Source organism: Ambystoma mexicanum, chromosome 6p (genome assembly GCF_040938575.1).
Source record: "Ambystoma mexicanum isolate Mex_15411 chromosome 6p, UKY_AmexF1_1, whole genome shotgun sequence".
Classification (NCBI taxonomy): domain Eukaryota; kingdom Metazoa; phylum Chordata; class Amphibia; order Caudata; family Ambystomatidae; genus Ambystoma; species Ambystoma mexicanum.
This window is the reverse complement of record NC_090935.1, coordinates 1,217,938,563-1,217,955,123: the sequence shown is the minus strand read 5'-3', so window position 1 is coordinate 1,217,955,123 and position 16,561 is coordinate 1,217,938,563. Positions and strand designations below refer to the sequence as shown.

Here is a 16,561-nt window from a genome sequence, read left to right as displayed (position 1 = left end):
AGAATGTCTGCATGTGCAGACCCGATCGATGACTAAGAAGAAGGACAATAAAGCAACAAGTGATTAACACATACTTTATTTGGACTGGAATTCATTAGACAATCGTTATATATATTTTAGCAGAGAGTGTGAGGACTTGCAGAGAATTCCAGGAGTTTTTAAATGAACTTTTAGAAATATATTGAAGCAGAGAATAATGCATCAGAGTTATGCCTAAATGTCAGTTCTTGATCAGAAATTGAAAGAGAGATCAGCATCCAGATTCATTTCATGGAGAATATCTGTTTTAAGTGATAAAAACACATTATGCCTGCCAACAGTGATGTTCATCGGCTTGTGGTTGCTGTCTTTGTGTGCATACTTCAATCTTACCCTGCTCTTGTTCGAAGAGACATTAATATTCACACCTTTTCACAGGATCCTAAAAATGGTCCAGTGAAAACAAGATTTCTTATTGCTATAATTGAACAAATTGTATAGTAGCAGACATAAAAGAAACTTGATGATTGCAATAAAAATCATCAATGAAGAAGATGGCATGATCATAGAGAGTGAACAAGTTCAGCAAGCAGTAGGATGGCATGAAAAATAGTTGCCCAGATTTTTATGCATTATATATATTTGCATGATTGTTCTCATTGTTTTTCTGTTCCTTATCTTTCACAGTCTCTATCATCTTAATGTTTCTACCAAAGAAAGAGCTCTTATGGTTCTCCCCACTGTGAAAATGAATAATGACAAATGCCTTGATCTCTATAAGTATATTGGGAGGCATAAAAGAGATACAGAGGAAAAGCAATGAAGGGAAACATACATATCTAGATAATACAGCTCACCTGGGAAATAACATGTGGTATCAACACTTAATAAAGGTGGGGGAAAGAGCATCTGATGAAAGTTGCTATGTCTGCTCTCTCATCCCCTATGTCATGAATACAGTAAAGACTTTCATTTCGAAGGAGGTTTGAGCACATGATGCGAAGTGCCTCAGCCACCTTGCAGCATGTACTACTCAAGGACAGTTTGAAGGAAGTTGGGTGACTTTGCAATGGAGATCAAAATGGTCGTTTCCATACCAGGATGACTATATCAAGACCTCACAAATGGAAAAGGAGCCTAGATGGAAGAGCAAGATGCTTGTAGATCCTGCTGCAGGAAAGGATGAGGTGATCTTTGAGGAAAATAAGAGAATTAATTTTCCTGATGTGACAGAAATAGCAAGATCACCTGGATGTTGGTAACAAACTCAAATGTTGAACTATGGGTAAGGGCATACCAAGAAAGGATGGAAAGAAGGAATGTTGTCCTTTGCAGCTCATCTTCTGAAGACGGACTACGTGCAAGAAGTGCAGAAAGTGAATGATGGATGCATAAAGTCATAGGCTAAGCACTCCAAACTATTGACATGGGTAGAAGACGAATCATGCCCAGTAGTTGTAATCCCGTTGGTTAATGCAACACTATGTTTCCGAAGTCATGGAAAGAACCATGTGAGATATAACAAAGAATGCAGGGCCCCAACTGACGTCCCCAGAATGGAAGAAGGGACAGCCGTCCTTATGGATCGATATCGGGCTTGTGAATCTAGAGCCTATATGAAGTTGCCCAAGGATTGGGGCAGAGTATGTTCCCGGGTGCTCATCCATGTTCCAGCATTAGTGATTCCTAAGAGCGACCTAAACATTGGCGAATTTCCAAAGGTGGATGACCATTTGAGAAAGAAAAGATCACTTGAACTCATACGGACAAAAAGAGAAACTTATTTCTCAGCCAAATCGATAACAGCGTATGAAACCATTCCTGGGGAGCACAGGTTGTTCAGTAAGACTGCCATGGTAACGACAGCTATATGCATGCCTGGAATTCAGAAAGTAGCAAACTCCAAATGGTTGCAAATAACCAGATGGGAGTTTTTGCAGACAATCAATGCTATCATAAAGGGATTCAACGCCATAAAAGAAGAGCTGAGGGCCATACGACTGATGACCCTCCAACATCGATATGTCCTTGATATGATCACAGCGATGGAAGGAGGAGTTTGCGCCAAAATTGGGCCATCATGTTGCACATTCACACCTTCTCACAATGACCAGAATGGAAGCTTTACAGAGGCCATAACGTTGTTGACAGACCTGCATGCCAAGATGGAAGATGAGACAGATGACATTGAAGATGACAGCTGGTTTGTCTCTTTGTTTTCATGGATTCCACAGTGGTTGGCAAATATATTGAAGGTTCTTGGAGTAATACTGGTATTAGTAATGTTTGGATTCTGTGTAGTCAGGATGGTGATTGCCCAATGCAAGAAAATAGCGAAGGAGGTGATAGGGATGAAGATCATGATCAATGTGAAACCTGAACCAAACACCAAGGAGCTGACTGATGACACTGTCCGAAAATACATAGAGGCCAGCATTGTAGCACCTGAGGGAACGAAATTTCTGCTGTATGCAAAGAATCATAAGGAGTACGTGGGACGATGGGTCTATTGTACCATGAATGGACAATGTAACTGCATGACCTGGAGTGTAGATGAACATATCAAATCAACGGGCAGCCTGAGGGGGGTGATGAAGATATGGACACCAAAGAAACACTTCTTCAAGAGAAAATGCCAGGATGTGGAGACGATTGAGGTGGTCGAGGACTCAACCAGAGGGGGGGATGTAGAGGAGCAGCTGAATGCCACTGCAGGAAACCCTGCCCTCTACCTCCCATATGTTGGAGACCTGGGATTGTGCCATGTTGGACACCAGCAGTTGTGCCAATACCACAGCGTGTGTTTGAAAGAAGATAACCACGGAGACAACTGTACCGAATGTATCCCCAAAGCAATGACAAACTAAGGGAGGAACTCCCTGAAGGAATATGAAAAAGAGCAAAGAAAGAAGCTAGTGACACAAGAGACATATACGAAGTCCCGAGATACTAGCTGAAGAGGATGTATTGATCATACAGAAACTAATGAGGAAGTAAAGAATCAAGTGAACTTCTAAATACGAAGAATACACATGTTCGAAGTGCTGCAGAGAACCAACCATTCAATACATGTACAGACGCTGAAACGCAAGTAGACTAAGTCATCATAGAATCTGGCTATACATAGTGAATAGAATGCAGGCAAAGCCACCATTGTATAGAAGCTGGACATTGGTATCATGCATTTAGTAAGACAGGACTCATGAAGAGGAAAAGGAAAACTGTGTCAAAGCAAGAATAAGCTGAATCGTGTAGTTGCATGGCGAGGTTGTCTGGCCTGGAGTCAAGACCGAAGCATCCAGGGTCAGCTATGTATTCTGGAAAAGAGCAAATGTACGAAGGATGAATCATCCCTTGTCAAGGTACAAAGAAAGAACACCAAGAGTGGCAAGTTTACTTCATTTAAGGCATTTAAAACCTGCAAAATTGACTAAATCTTGGTCTACTGTCACGTAAGTCGAGGGTGAAAATAGAGTTTGGACTAGGAGTCCCAGAACACGATAGTGAGTGCTCACTCTCCCATGTATTCTGAAGACAAGGACACTTTTGCAAGGCCAAGTTCAAAGACAATCTTCATGGCAGAAGGCATGGGTAATAAAAGATGCTGGGCTAATTCGGTGGGGTGGTGGTGTCATGCCCCATCTCCTTGCACCTGGGTCTGCGCTTACCTGCTGCTAAGTGAATTGAATGTTCCAGACATGGCACAAGGGTGCCAACCAATTGTAGTAGTCCATATAATGAAGGACCTCATAGTTTGAAAACCAATGAGAAACCATGTATCTCATGTTTCTGAAGAGGACATGTTTTAGAGGTAGGCATATATTGTTCACCTGACAGTGGGCAGCCAATCACAATCCTAGTTCCTATAGAAAATATACTAAGATGTTCCCCTTGAGCCAATCCCGACCCTTAGTAGGTTTTTCATTATTCCATGTAGTATGACTTCACCTCTGACATATTTTTGATATATAAACTATGAGATTGCTGAGAGAACCTGAGGGTACGTCCGTTGATGTTTTTTGAAAACTCCCTGTTTTACAAAAAACAGTACTTTGCCATCTTCCTGACTTGGTTTGATTATTTGGACTCAGAGTTATTCTCTCTGATCCCATCCATTACATGCACGTTCCTAAAGGGCCCTAAACTCACAAGGATTCGTGCCCAAGTTGTTTCGGACCTGGCCCAAATCCGTCCAGCTGTTTGGGCTGTTTGCTTTGGCAAAAATGGACCTTGTTTGACTACGGGAAAATGAATGGGCAGTAGGCCGCAACTTTGTAAAACAAAATGTTTTTGTCATCTTAATAACTTTCTTATTTCTTAACATATCTTTACAGAACTCTGCAGTCTAGTGGGGTACACAAGTCCCTAATCACTTTCGTGATTTCGGTCAAATCCGTTAGTCCCATCCATTACATCAAAAGTTATTAACAATAGAATTTTGAGGACCTATGGGAGTCCGGCTCACCTTAACTATAGAGCGGCTATCACTGCCCTATATATTTATTTAAAGGTTTTTAAGTGCATGTTATTAGTTAAGTAGCGGGAATGTTAAGCAGAGGATTGTTTATAAAGTTAAGTGGAAGAAATAGAGAGTCATAGGACCCTGGCGTGAGACAGGTAAGGAAAGTGGTGGCCTGCCAGTAGCGCCTAGTTGGTCGGCCCTCCTCTGGCCTCCCTCTACATTGGGTGGTGCCAGGTGTCAGCTAGCGGTATTTTCCAGCAGTTCCACCCCATGAGTCTCCCTGTGGCCCCTCTAAGGATGGGCTGACAGGGAAGATCCCTTTCGTAAGTACTCACACCTGGAGGGAATTAGAAGGGAAGTTGTAATTAGAAAGGCATGAATGTTTAATAATAAAGGTTTAAATGTTTTATAAATACAGGGAGGACCCCTTTTGAGAGCCCTAAACAATGCACATTGGTGTCTGTGTCCCAGTAATGTAAGGTAAGGTCGCAGAGATTTTTATTTTGCAGATGCTGCGGCCCTTGTTTTACAACTGGCCTGCTGGGTGGAGTTGGTGGTTCCCATGGGGACTGCCCCTGGCCTGAGGTAAGGGAGGTGCATACCCTTGCCTCGAACAGGGGCCGGCAAACAGGGGCTAGACCTAAAACACCTAATCCTCCTCATTTAATAAAAGCACAATGTGAGATTATAGCGTGAATGTATTGCTGGTGAGAGGTCGGTGCTCTAACGATGGTACTCAAGGTGCAATGCAAGTTGCCTGACTTTACTTCCCGTCCCACCTTTGTCATCACAGTCCGTACCTCATGATGGCAACCCACCTACACAGACATGCAGCCACTACAATTGTTGGTACATTTCCCGGGTTGATACATGGGACTGGCACAGACACAGCTGTCCTATTGCGTTTACATGATGATGAAATCCTCTGCCTGTTTTCCAAGGGCCTCGCTGCCGAAGGCATGGGCAAGGGGTCGGATGCATCTTACGGGGCTGTACGTTTGCTGGCAGCGATGCCCATGTTTCGCCCCTTCCGATGTCCCCCCGAGACTTGGTTTGTGAGTGCAAGCATGGGGGAAATAGCTGCATGCCGAAGGCCTGAGTTTACCAATACTATGCAGCGTGCTGCTTTGAGGTGAAACAGCGCGTGGTCGCGTGCGAGTCTCTGACATACTGAACACTGCACGCGCGGTTGCCTTGTCTATACACATGATAAAAGCTGAGCTGTGGCAGGCAGAATAATTATGAGATTTATTACGGAATTTATAGGTGCACTTTCCAATAAGGGGTAATAATTCCTGATTTGCTAGGCTAATTTCCTCCCCCCAAACAAAGGGGCAGACTTTAAAGAGTCTTGTAAAGAAATATACAACTTGGCAATAAAGGAATAGGGTTTGCCTCCACCAATCCAGCTTATTTCCGGTTGGTGGGCCTTCGTATATGAGGGTGCCCAAATATAAGCCAGTGCGCCCAGTATGCCCTCATCATAGTGCACAAAAGGGTTACAAAAAGGGAAAGCACCATTCCTCTCCCTCTCCTTCCAAGTTCCCCTCCTCGTTCAGTTCTAGGCACAGACATTGCACCCCAGCCACGAGAACATTCCAAATCTTCACAGGCAATGTCATTGGTCCAGAATGAACAATTAGTGAAATAGTCAGAGGCTGAGGTTTTACAAGAAAAACAAATGCTGGGCCCTCCTTCACCGGAAATGGCAGAGAGGACGCAGGAGGCTGTGCCACCTATTTCTGCCAGAGACGCCTCTAGGGATATTGCAGAGGTTCTGTATGGGGTGAAGAGACCATCCCCAGAGAAAGCACTGGGGTGCCTGTTTGTCAGGGAAATATCTTTAAAAAGAAGACTCAAAGCTAGTTTTGGAACATAAGTAGCAAAACGCCCCCGCCAGAGAAAAAACGCTTCAGGCAATTTACAAACTTTCCTTCTGTATCACCGTTCCATCGGGATGGGACATTTTTTTTCCGGAAACATGGAAAGACACTGAGAAGCAGCCAATCCCTGAGTACCTGTTAATGTTAAATCCACTGAAGAACCTGGACAAAAACAAAACCAGACATGGCAGAATGGATGACCGTCTGGGCGATCCGACCCATCAAAACAGCTTTACCAGAGGAAGCCACTCTGATATATTCAGTGGATACAAAGGTTTGCACCGCCCTCCGATGAACCTACGCAGCTATTCATCTAATTATCTGGGAAAGTGGCAACTTGGGTATGCAGCTCTTTCGTTTCTGCTCGCCTTCCAGGTCCTGTTTGCAACAAAGAAGGAACGGCCATGTCACCTCCACTGGAGGGAGTGGAACATTGCGTACAGTACTTCTTAGACATCAGTTCTTAGACTATCCGTGGGCAGTGTCGGGTTGTGCTTCTTGTGTGCAGTGCAACATAATCTCTAGTTGAGAAATGAAAATCGCAAGCAACTGGAAAGGCAGCTCAGACCAAGCATCTGTTTCAAGGAACATATTTGTTTCCACCACAAATAAGTGTTTTTCTTCAAGAAATCTTCTTTTAAAGACAGGAAGCCTGCTACATCATAGACAGGGATTGGTAGAACCTTAATTTCAGAAACTTGAATTTGAACTTCCTCATTGTCAACCCTCATCGCTCTCTCTAAGAACCGCCTTTCATGGGAAAGGAGGAGGTTCTTCACATGGTGTTCATTCTTCCACACCTCCCACTCAAGCCCCTCCTCCGACCAAGGGATGTCAACCCTAGAAAGGACATTCTGCTCATGGGTTATCACTGCTATTTAGCTTTGGCTTGGCAGGGAGTTACTGACTTATGGGTACTGGTGGTGGAATGAGACAGAAAATGCAATAACTTTTTAGCTGTTCCTCCAGACGTGAAATTATTACACAAGTTCCCACGAAGATCACAAAAAGAAATGCCTTCTGTGGTGAACTCCCCATCCTTATAAGTGAGGGGGGCGGGCAACAAGGGACTGTGTTCAACCAGCTGCCACCAGATGTGCCTCCCAGAGGGTGGATGCAGTGGGATCCAGCAGGCTTCGCCACCCCCACCAAGGCACGGTACTGTCCTACCAGGGATCGTCATCACCCCAACTCCCTACTGGGAGTGTAAATCATAGATCCCATGCAAGCCTAATGCAGCACCGTGGGTGACAGAAAGGAAGAATGCTAAAAGTATTCTGTGTCCGCTCACGAGACCACAGAGTTTACAGATTCTGCTACTAAAGTTCCCTGTACTTACCCATCGAGTAGAGTAAAGCAACATCACAACCGAAAGGCAGTTAGAAGAGACTGTGTGGCAGTCCTCTTCCCAATCCTGGGAGGGTGCAGAACACCATGGATTGTCTAGATGCTACGGGTGAGAATCCAAGATGGTGCCGATGTTGCACTACTCCTATAATTTTGCAGAACTACCAAGTGAGACGAATGCTGCACTTAACCAATGTCAAACAGCTCCTTGTTACAACGTTATGGGTCAATTGAGAGAAACCATATGAATCCCTTTTTGATAATATTGTACACTCGGGCAAAATACCTGAGTCGTGGAGATCATCTATTGTAATACCCATCTATAAGAGGGGGGAGCGCCTTGCAGCCTCCAATTATCGCCCCATCTCACTCTTAGATGCGGATAGTAAAATCTTTGTAGGTCTGATTCTGAGTGAAATGGAGGCATGGGCTGAATCCAAACGTATTATTCCCAAGCAGCAAACAGGGTTTAGAAGGGGATTGAACTGACTTGTTCTAAGGTGTATTAGTTTACCGTCCATTATGAAAGGAGGTGCCCCACTGTTTGGAGCCTGGATTGATCTGTCCCAGGCATTCGACACTGTCAACAGAAATCTTCTGTGGAGAAGGTTGAACGCCTGGGGAGCCCCCTCCAATCTTTTGTCCATTCTAATTGAACTTCATCAGAACTCCTCGATGTGAGCCAGGCTCCCTGGTTGGGCTTACCATTGACTCTGAATGGGGTCGAAAGAGGTGTCCGTCAGGGCTGTCTGATCGCTCCATTTCTCTTCATGCTTTTTATGTTGGATTTGTGTCTCTGGCTACAAGGTGAAGGACTCATTATCCCATAAATTGATTAAACAAAACGAATCTGGTTGGCCTATGCCGTTGATATTGTGGTTTTAGACCACTCTCAAGTCGGGCTGCAACGACTATTATCTGTGCTGGCGGATTACGCCCCGATCAATGACCTAAAAATAATCGAAGGTGTTGATCTTTAAACACCCGAATAAGATACTTAAGTCTTATAGCTGGTCATTGGAGAATCGCCCGGTCGAACTGGTCACTGAGTTAACTTATCTAGGGGTAGTGATCAAAGCCTTTCCAACAATGAGTCATCTTCTTCTGATTTTGGACCACAAGGTAATTAGTCTCGGAGCCCAGATGAAAAAAAATGCTCTAAACTGTGTAAATGTTCCATCCAACCATAAGTGGGGTTCTACATAGGAAAAGTGGTCCCTATAATTCTTTTTGGCTTGGATTCCAATCCCTTATCTATGAATATTGATTGGGATAAATTGGAGGACAAGATTTGGAAGAGGTCTTTGAATTTGCCTAATTGTGTTCCCATCGGGTGTCTAAGAAATGAGTTGGGTTTGTCCTCTTTGTTGGCTATGATGGAGTGGAAATGGATATTGATGTTTAGGCTAATCATTGACCCACCCAAGGCCTCGCTATATGAGGATGTGACATCACTGATGAAAAAATCCGACAATGCTTTCCTTAATAATCTTAGCCTAAAGTGTGGTGAAATTCTGGCGAATTTCGGATTGTTCTACTGATCTTCTTATCCAGGATACGGAGAAAGTCAAAATGCGTATAAAACAAAGGGATTAGATTCGGACGACAAATCAAATGAGGATGGCAAAGCTATCAGCGTCACATACGCGTTTTGATAAACCCAGATCCTGGCTCCCTCATTATTTCAATAAGTTTCCCGATCCAGTGGCGAGAGATGAGTTCCTGAGATTTAGATTAAATCTGTGTTTAACTTTGGAAGTTCGCTCAATTAGAAATAGTGAGGAATACCCCTCACCATTTGTGATAAGTGCAATAACAATGAAAGGCAGTCGTTGAAACATCTATTCACGCACTGTCCAGGAACGTGGTCTCTGAGACTGGCAAGATTTCAGTGATTTGTTCACGATCCTGGATGGTTGAATTCCGATATCTTTTGGGATAGACTGTCGACAGGTAATGAAACACTCCTGACAGTCGGAGTAGTTGCTCTCCGAACAGATCTGTTTGGGGAGGTGAAGAGGGGATCTCTCTGTCGAGGTGCCTATGTTGGATGTTTGATTTATTTTCTACGATATTTCTATTTGCTCTTTTTTGAATGGTATATTTGCATATTCTATTTTAATCCTTTTGACTGTTGTGTTTTTATTTCTTTGTATTGATTTATGTATTAAAAGTCATAAGTGTGTATTATACTGCTTTTAAATATGGCTATGACACAATAAAAAATAAAAAATAAAGAAATGCACAAACTAAATCCACAATACAAATCTCTAAAAGCCCCAGCCAATTCCAAGGGTTGGCACGAGTTGCCAAACCATTAAGGCACTTTAAAAGAAGGCTGAGTGAGTCCATCGGTGTCAGCAACATACAGGCAGAAGCAGGACATGTTCTTAGCCTCTCCCTGCAAGACCACAACTTGTTGCAAGTTGGCCATTTTGCGGGAGAAGTTACTTGCTACATGGACCCTGATACAAGGGTGTAAAGCCTGAAAGAAGAATGACCTAAATACTGAAGGCTGAGAAACCACAGGTATATGAGAAGCCTGAAAAAGTGAATTCTGAGAATCCAAAGGTCTACGAGAGACCAAATTAAGGGAAGGCTGAGAAACTAGAGTTCTTTTATAGACCTGAACCAGTGAATGTTGAGAAACCAGAGGTCTATGAGCGGCCTGAACAAGTGAGCACTGAGAAACCAGAGCTCTATGAGAGAGACTTGTAGGTGGAATGCTGAGAGACCCAAAGCCCTGGTGAGACCTGTCCTGATGGTTAAGGTTCAAAAGGTCTGTAAGATCCCTACATGCTATTGTGAAGTACCTGGTATTGGGGTGAGAACCAGCACTGCAACGAGATGCACTGGGGGAACACGCAGTGCAAGCTGGAAGACAAGAGGATGAGGCCTGATAAACCCCAAGGCTTGGGTGAAGTCTAAAGGGACACTGTGAAAGCAGGAAGACTGAACGATGGTCCAGAGTGCGAGTTACCCCTGGAAGAGCATTCCCAGAAAAACGTCTTTGTGCTTTGTTTAAATTGGGGCTGGAGATTTCCGAAAAGGTTTTGAGAAATCTTCTGTTGGCCAAGGCATGGAACATTTGTATTTTAGTTCAGGGATTAGCCAGGAGGCTAAGGACATGCTAATACTAGGTTTTGGATCTTTCTGTTGGTCTATCATTTGGAAACTGATTTGTAGAACAGGGTGTCCCTGGAGGGACAAGGACTCCAAGAATATGTTATGAACTTAATGCCTCAAGACACCTGAGAAATATCCAAATGTGTGTTGTTCCATCCCTGACGCTTCTTTCATTAGAATTTCCTTCATCAATGTTAGAGCATTCCATAGTTCCTATAGGAGTTAGGTCCAACCCCTTCACTGACAAACTACACAATAAATACACCTTGTTAAAGCACAATCTTCTTATTCACTAGTTACTTCAGAGCAATTTAATTATAACTATTACAGAATCTGACCCACAAGACAGGTTTTTCATGAACCTTAGTGACTGTTGGGCAATACTGGTCCATTTTTGTTTCCTGGTGTCTCACAAGAGGGAGCCTTCACTGATATGGCAATACATTCCAGATACTAGATTTCATAGCTGGCGGTTTCAAGTTGGGGGTTAATACTCAACTCTTTGCCGGCAAGGGGCATACACGGTATGTTCTTTTGTGATCTATGTATGGCAGTGGCAGATGTGGAACCCTTTGTGACTCAGCTGTTCTGGAGTTTTGAGCTACAGAAGCTGACCAATAAGCCAGTCTTTCCTTTGTGGGATTTCCCACTCATGCCCATGCAGCTTCTGCGAGAGTGAATACGTGACAGATTGACTACCCCTCTCTAGAGGTCCTGTATGTAACACAGGATAGGGTGGAGGGCCCCTGCTGCTATAACTGGCAGGGTTAGCACCTTAATGGGGACAATTATTTGAGCTGAGTGCAATTTTACAAAACATAAATCTCTTTAATGGTTGTTTGAATGAGATTAAACACGGCCCGACGGCAGCAAGTCGCGAGCAGGAAACAAGTATAGGAACCATACTTGAAGAGGCAATATCAAAGAAATGACCACTGATTTGATGCTTGTAATAGCCAGACACTCCGTTGCCTATTTCCACTAGACTGCGACTGGCTCAGAAGAGACAACTATATGTGTGTTCTCTCCGAAATTGGACACATGTTTTTCTATTGCCACACCCAGTAGTTTAAGCGTAGATATCCAAACTCTAGCTAATGGATGACCGTCGATCCCGACAGGATTAAGAACGGTTCAGAAGACACAACTATATACGTGTCTCTCCCGAAACTGGACACTGGATGTCAAACTATTACCACAGCCAGTAGTCTAAACTCAGAAGTCCAAATTACAGTCTATGGACCACAGATTTCTTTATCTATGTGAATGGGGAATGAAACTGACCTTCTAGAAATAATGAATGTCCCGAAGATGGCCCAATATCTATCTCATTGACCACCGCTGACAAAGGTGGTACATCATCAAGGGCCGAAACATATGTCGACCGAGAAAAGAATACTTAATACTTTTTCCTATGTCATGTATGCATAGTAATTGTTATGCTGGAATTAAATTTAAGTCATAGAACCCCGTTTTTGTAAAAGATGCATGTTGGATGAATGGTATGATTGATGATCATTAGAGGAAAATGTTTGTAATGTTTTTTTAAACATGTTTTTTATGAAAAATCATGAGATTTATGTTTTGTAAAATTGCACTCAGCTCAAATAATTGTCCCCATTAAGGTGCTAACCCTGCCAGTTATAGCAGCAGGGGCCCTCCACCCTATCCTGTGTTACATACAGGACCTCTAGAGAGGGGTAGTCAATCTGTCACGTATTCACTCTCTCATTTGGATTCTCCCTTCCAACTGATTTGACCCCGCGTCAACAAAAATTAGAGAGTACCCAATTATCTATTCCATGCAGCTTCTGCTCCATCCCTGTAAGGCAGCAGAGGATGCAAATATCAGATGCGTGTCTTGGAAGGACCCGTTCCTTGTTGTCGTCACTTCAGCCAGATACGCTGAAGAGTTGGCTGCCCTCCAAGTGTTGCAACCTTACCTTCACTTTACCCAGCATGTGGTGATCCTTGAAACCAGTCCAAATTTCATCCCAAAGGCCTACAACAAATGTATGATGAATCAGGAGTTGGTTCCAAGGCATTACATCAGGTCCAGATGCATCGGGGGATGGTGGCATTTATACCCTGAGAGTGTCCCTAGCTCTACAACTGTACTAAACGAAAACGCCAATTTCCTGTTCAGTTAGATTGCTTATTTGGCTGCTTTGTGAGTCCAACAAGGCAATGGTGGCAATACAGAGTCAACGGTTCTGGTTTGCCATCAGTACCTCGTACTCCCTGAAATCATTCAAGGGCAAATCATGAGAAGACTGAAGGCCACCCGGGCTGGAGGGGGCCCTCTCTAGGATATCTGGAATGCAGCCACTTGAAACCTCGAGCCAGCACCTGCATGCAGTATCACATGTGGGTGAATGGAGGCTCTAATTGAACTCACTATGCACTTGATATTTTCAGAAAGTGATACCTGAGCGTGCAATAATCTGATCACTGGTGCCATTGTTTTTACAACCTGGCAGATGTTCCTAATGCACTACTGGTGAAATCTTAATTTTGTAAGTGCTGTGACGAAGAATAGGGGAGGGGGGTGATGGCAGATTACAACTGTAATCGTCATTAATCTTACTCCACCCAACTCCTCACAGTCCTTATTTCAACACTCCTCTCTCGGCTTGGAGTAATCAACCCCCCCCCCCCTGAAATAGAGAAGGAAAACACTAGCAGGGGCAGCTTTTGGTGAAAGGGGGGCAGATAATAGGGCCCCCGCGGGAGGCTGGGGGTTGCACTGGGCTCCAGGGGGGAGCTAGGGAGGACAACCAACCCCCCCGCCCCCCCATGTCCACCCCTGGCTCTGACGTTGAAGGAATACACAGGACAAAGAGTGGGTGACGTTTATAACTCTGGTAGGGCTGAAGGGGAAATTACTAGGCAGTTTCATGGTTGTCATTGTAGGAAGGCAGATGGCCTTTGTGTATTAGGGACTGTGAGGAGCTGGGTGGACTAGGACTAATAATAATTACCCTTTGCAATGTGCCATTGCCTGCCTGGCACATGCCTGTTAAGGCAGGATAAAAGGTACATCAATCTCCCATGTTTTCTAGTCCTAGGTCTCCCGTGAGGAGGGGGTGGTGAATGAGTGAGGCAGTGATGGGGCAAATCAAGAGGATAGGTAGGAGCGGGGCTTTAAGTGGGCCGGGGCTAGTCGGCGCTTGGCCCCTGGCAGTCTGCCAAAACTCTAGTTGAGCCAGGGCATCCCTCCCCACCAGCAACAAACAACACTTTTTCTCTTTAATTGCTGCAGCCTGGGGATTTAAACCAAAGTCCTGCTGCTATCAAGCCAGAGTCACAAGCACTCTGCTATTTCAGGATTGCTGGAGTCAATTTTGTTTCATTGAATAGAATGCTTGCCGTGACGGGCTTCATGTTTCAAACAGTCTATTGAATTAACCAAAAAGATTTCAGCACTTACGAAATAGCACCGTGCCATTTCCTAGGTACTGGATATCTTTTGTTTCATTTAAGACTGCTTGACACATGAAGGCATGACAGGCTTCATGTGTCAAACAGTCTAACGACAGTAAACCCTTTCAGTATCTATGAAATGGCATAGTGGACTGGGATACGGGCTTGTAAACAGGAGATCTCGGGTTTGAATACCCATTATGGGACAATAAAAAAATAGGCTAGGAAATCTATTTTTTTAAATTGTACTGTGCTGGTGATTCGAACCCAATCCTTGCAATGACAAGCCAGTGTCACATCACACTGGGCTATTTTGGGATGTTGCTGGATATTGCTGGATCATCACGTTTCTTTCGCTCAATAGATCCTTGGCACATAAAACCTGTGTCACACAGGCTATTGAATGGAACAGGGCTCTGGTTTCAATCCTCAGCATTGAACAGTAAAAAGAAAATGACTGCGCAGCGCAAATCCACTTTTTTTATTGTCCCATTTAGGCCACAGCCATCATTTAGATACACGCCAGCGTTACAGCCCCACCCCTCGATTTCTCACCCCACTTGAAGCTCTGGGTTCTGGCTGTGTGGGAAGTAAGCCCATAAGAGCGATGGAGAGGAGGCACTCTGTCCGTCACAGCTGTGGGAAATCAAGACTAGGAAAGACAAGATACTCCTCCAACAATGAGCCTCGATCTTCTCGCTCCTCCCCACCTCCATCCCCCTCCCCCGCACACGCACGCGCAGCTGCAAACATGAAGATTGACTCCTGAGGGCGGCTAAATCATTTCGCTGCACTCAACGCTTTCGATCGGCCCCTGTCAATGAGAAAGACAAGTCAAGCCATCGTGATTGAAAATCAATAACATTGAGGCCTGCTGTCAAATATGCAGCCACGTGTGCACCGTGGCGATTCTCGACGCTGCCCAACCGCATTATCCGACATAAAACAGCATGCAACACTACCGAACATCTGAGGGCATTTCAGAGCAGGGATGACGCACATTAGACACACAGATTTCAACACTTACACTTCATTTGCTTGGCGATAGATTTGTTGGGCTCCAACCAGTGCTGTGGAAAGGAAAGAAGATCAGCGGTTAATGTGATGTATGGCGTAAACCGTGAAAGCTTACACTACATTCAGATGGCTGCACTCAATGGCTTTTAAATGGCAGCGCGTTGCATATAAGGTTAACCCGAAGGAAAAGCAAACACTTGACTTCCCAGAAGAAGATGTTAACCTTAACAGTTTTTTAAACCGCCCAATTGAACAAAATACCTTTTTTTTTCCTTCGAGAGAGTGATGCTTGATCATACGCGACTAATGCCTTCCCATTATGCACAGAACAAGCACAGCACGGACGGTCAGAACGCAAACCTCCATGACTGTGGGCCTGTCAGGAAGCAGGCATGTATTACACGTGTGCACGGGTTCTAAAATGTTTCTTGTTCTTCACCAATGGAATCAGGATTTCATTGGGGTTCAATCCCATTTCCAAAACCTGAGGGGGCATTCTGATATCTGGATTGTTATGAGGATGAGTTATAAAGTATGCAAAGTACGTGCACGACACAGTTTTTGACCAGGTGAACCATTTCGAGTCCCCTTAAACATAAATGGAAATGCTAAAGAAAGGCGTAACATAACTAGACCTGGGAGTAGGCCCAGTCTTAACGGTGGCAGCGCACCAGGCAGCAAAACAAAAATATGGTGCCCCAGCACGTCCCTGATCATGCAGGATGGGTGGTGTGTCAACTTTTTCCATAGCCACCTTTGCGAAAACATCAGCGCCCTATTGTTATTGAATGCACTCCGCGAATGTTTTAATTTCATTAGGGTGCCTGTCGCGCATTCTCCCACCACGCCAGCTCGGGGAAGACCTTGAAAGATTCCCCTGAGCTGGCGTGGTGGGGGCTATTGGCGCCCCAAACGGACGCCCACTCAGCCCTGCCCTAAGGCCGGCCCAGCCAGGGAGAGCCAGTGAATTCAAGGGTAGGGCCGAGCCTGGGGGTCTGGCCTGACTCTTATAGGGCCCATCACGAGTCGAGCCTGGTATATGGCTGCATGAAATAGGGGAGGGGCCTGTGTCAGAATGTAAGAAAAGAGACAGGGAGTAAGAAAAGGGACTGAGTGGTAATAATAGAGGCTAAAGAAGTTTTGCGGCAACAAAAGGGGCTGGGGTGAGAAAAGGGGCTAAATGGGGTTGCGGGCAAGAAAGGGGGCTAAACAGGATGGTTGCAATACAATTGGCTGTTGGGGGCAAAGAAAAGGGCTAGAATGAGGGCCAAAGGGGGCTGGGGTAACAAATGAGTCAAAAAGGAGCAAGAAAGGGGTCTGGGAC

The 16,561-nt window shown here is 44.6% G+C and overlaps 1 protein-coding gene across 1 annotated transcript in view; it reads right to left on the bottom strand.

Annotated features, from left to right (window-relative positions):
- The window catches only part of FRMD3 (FERM domain containing 3), a 924,195-nt gene that overhangs the window by 331,069 nt on the left and 576,565 nt on the right, over positions 1-16,561 (bottom strand). Inside the window, exon 3 of the mRNA XM_069625881.1 lies at positions 15,248-15,290. Within this exon, the coding sequence (XP_069481982.1) occupies positions 15,248-15,290 (43 nt within the window). The remainder of the gene's footprint in view (positions 1-15,247; positions 15,291-16,561) is intronic.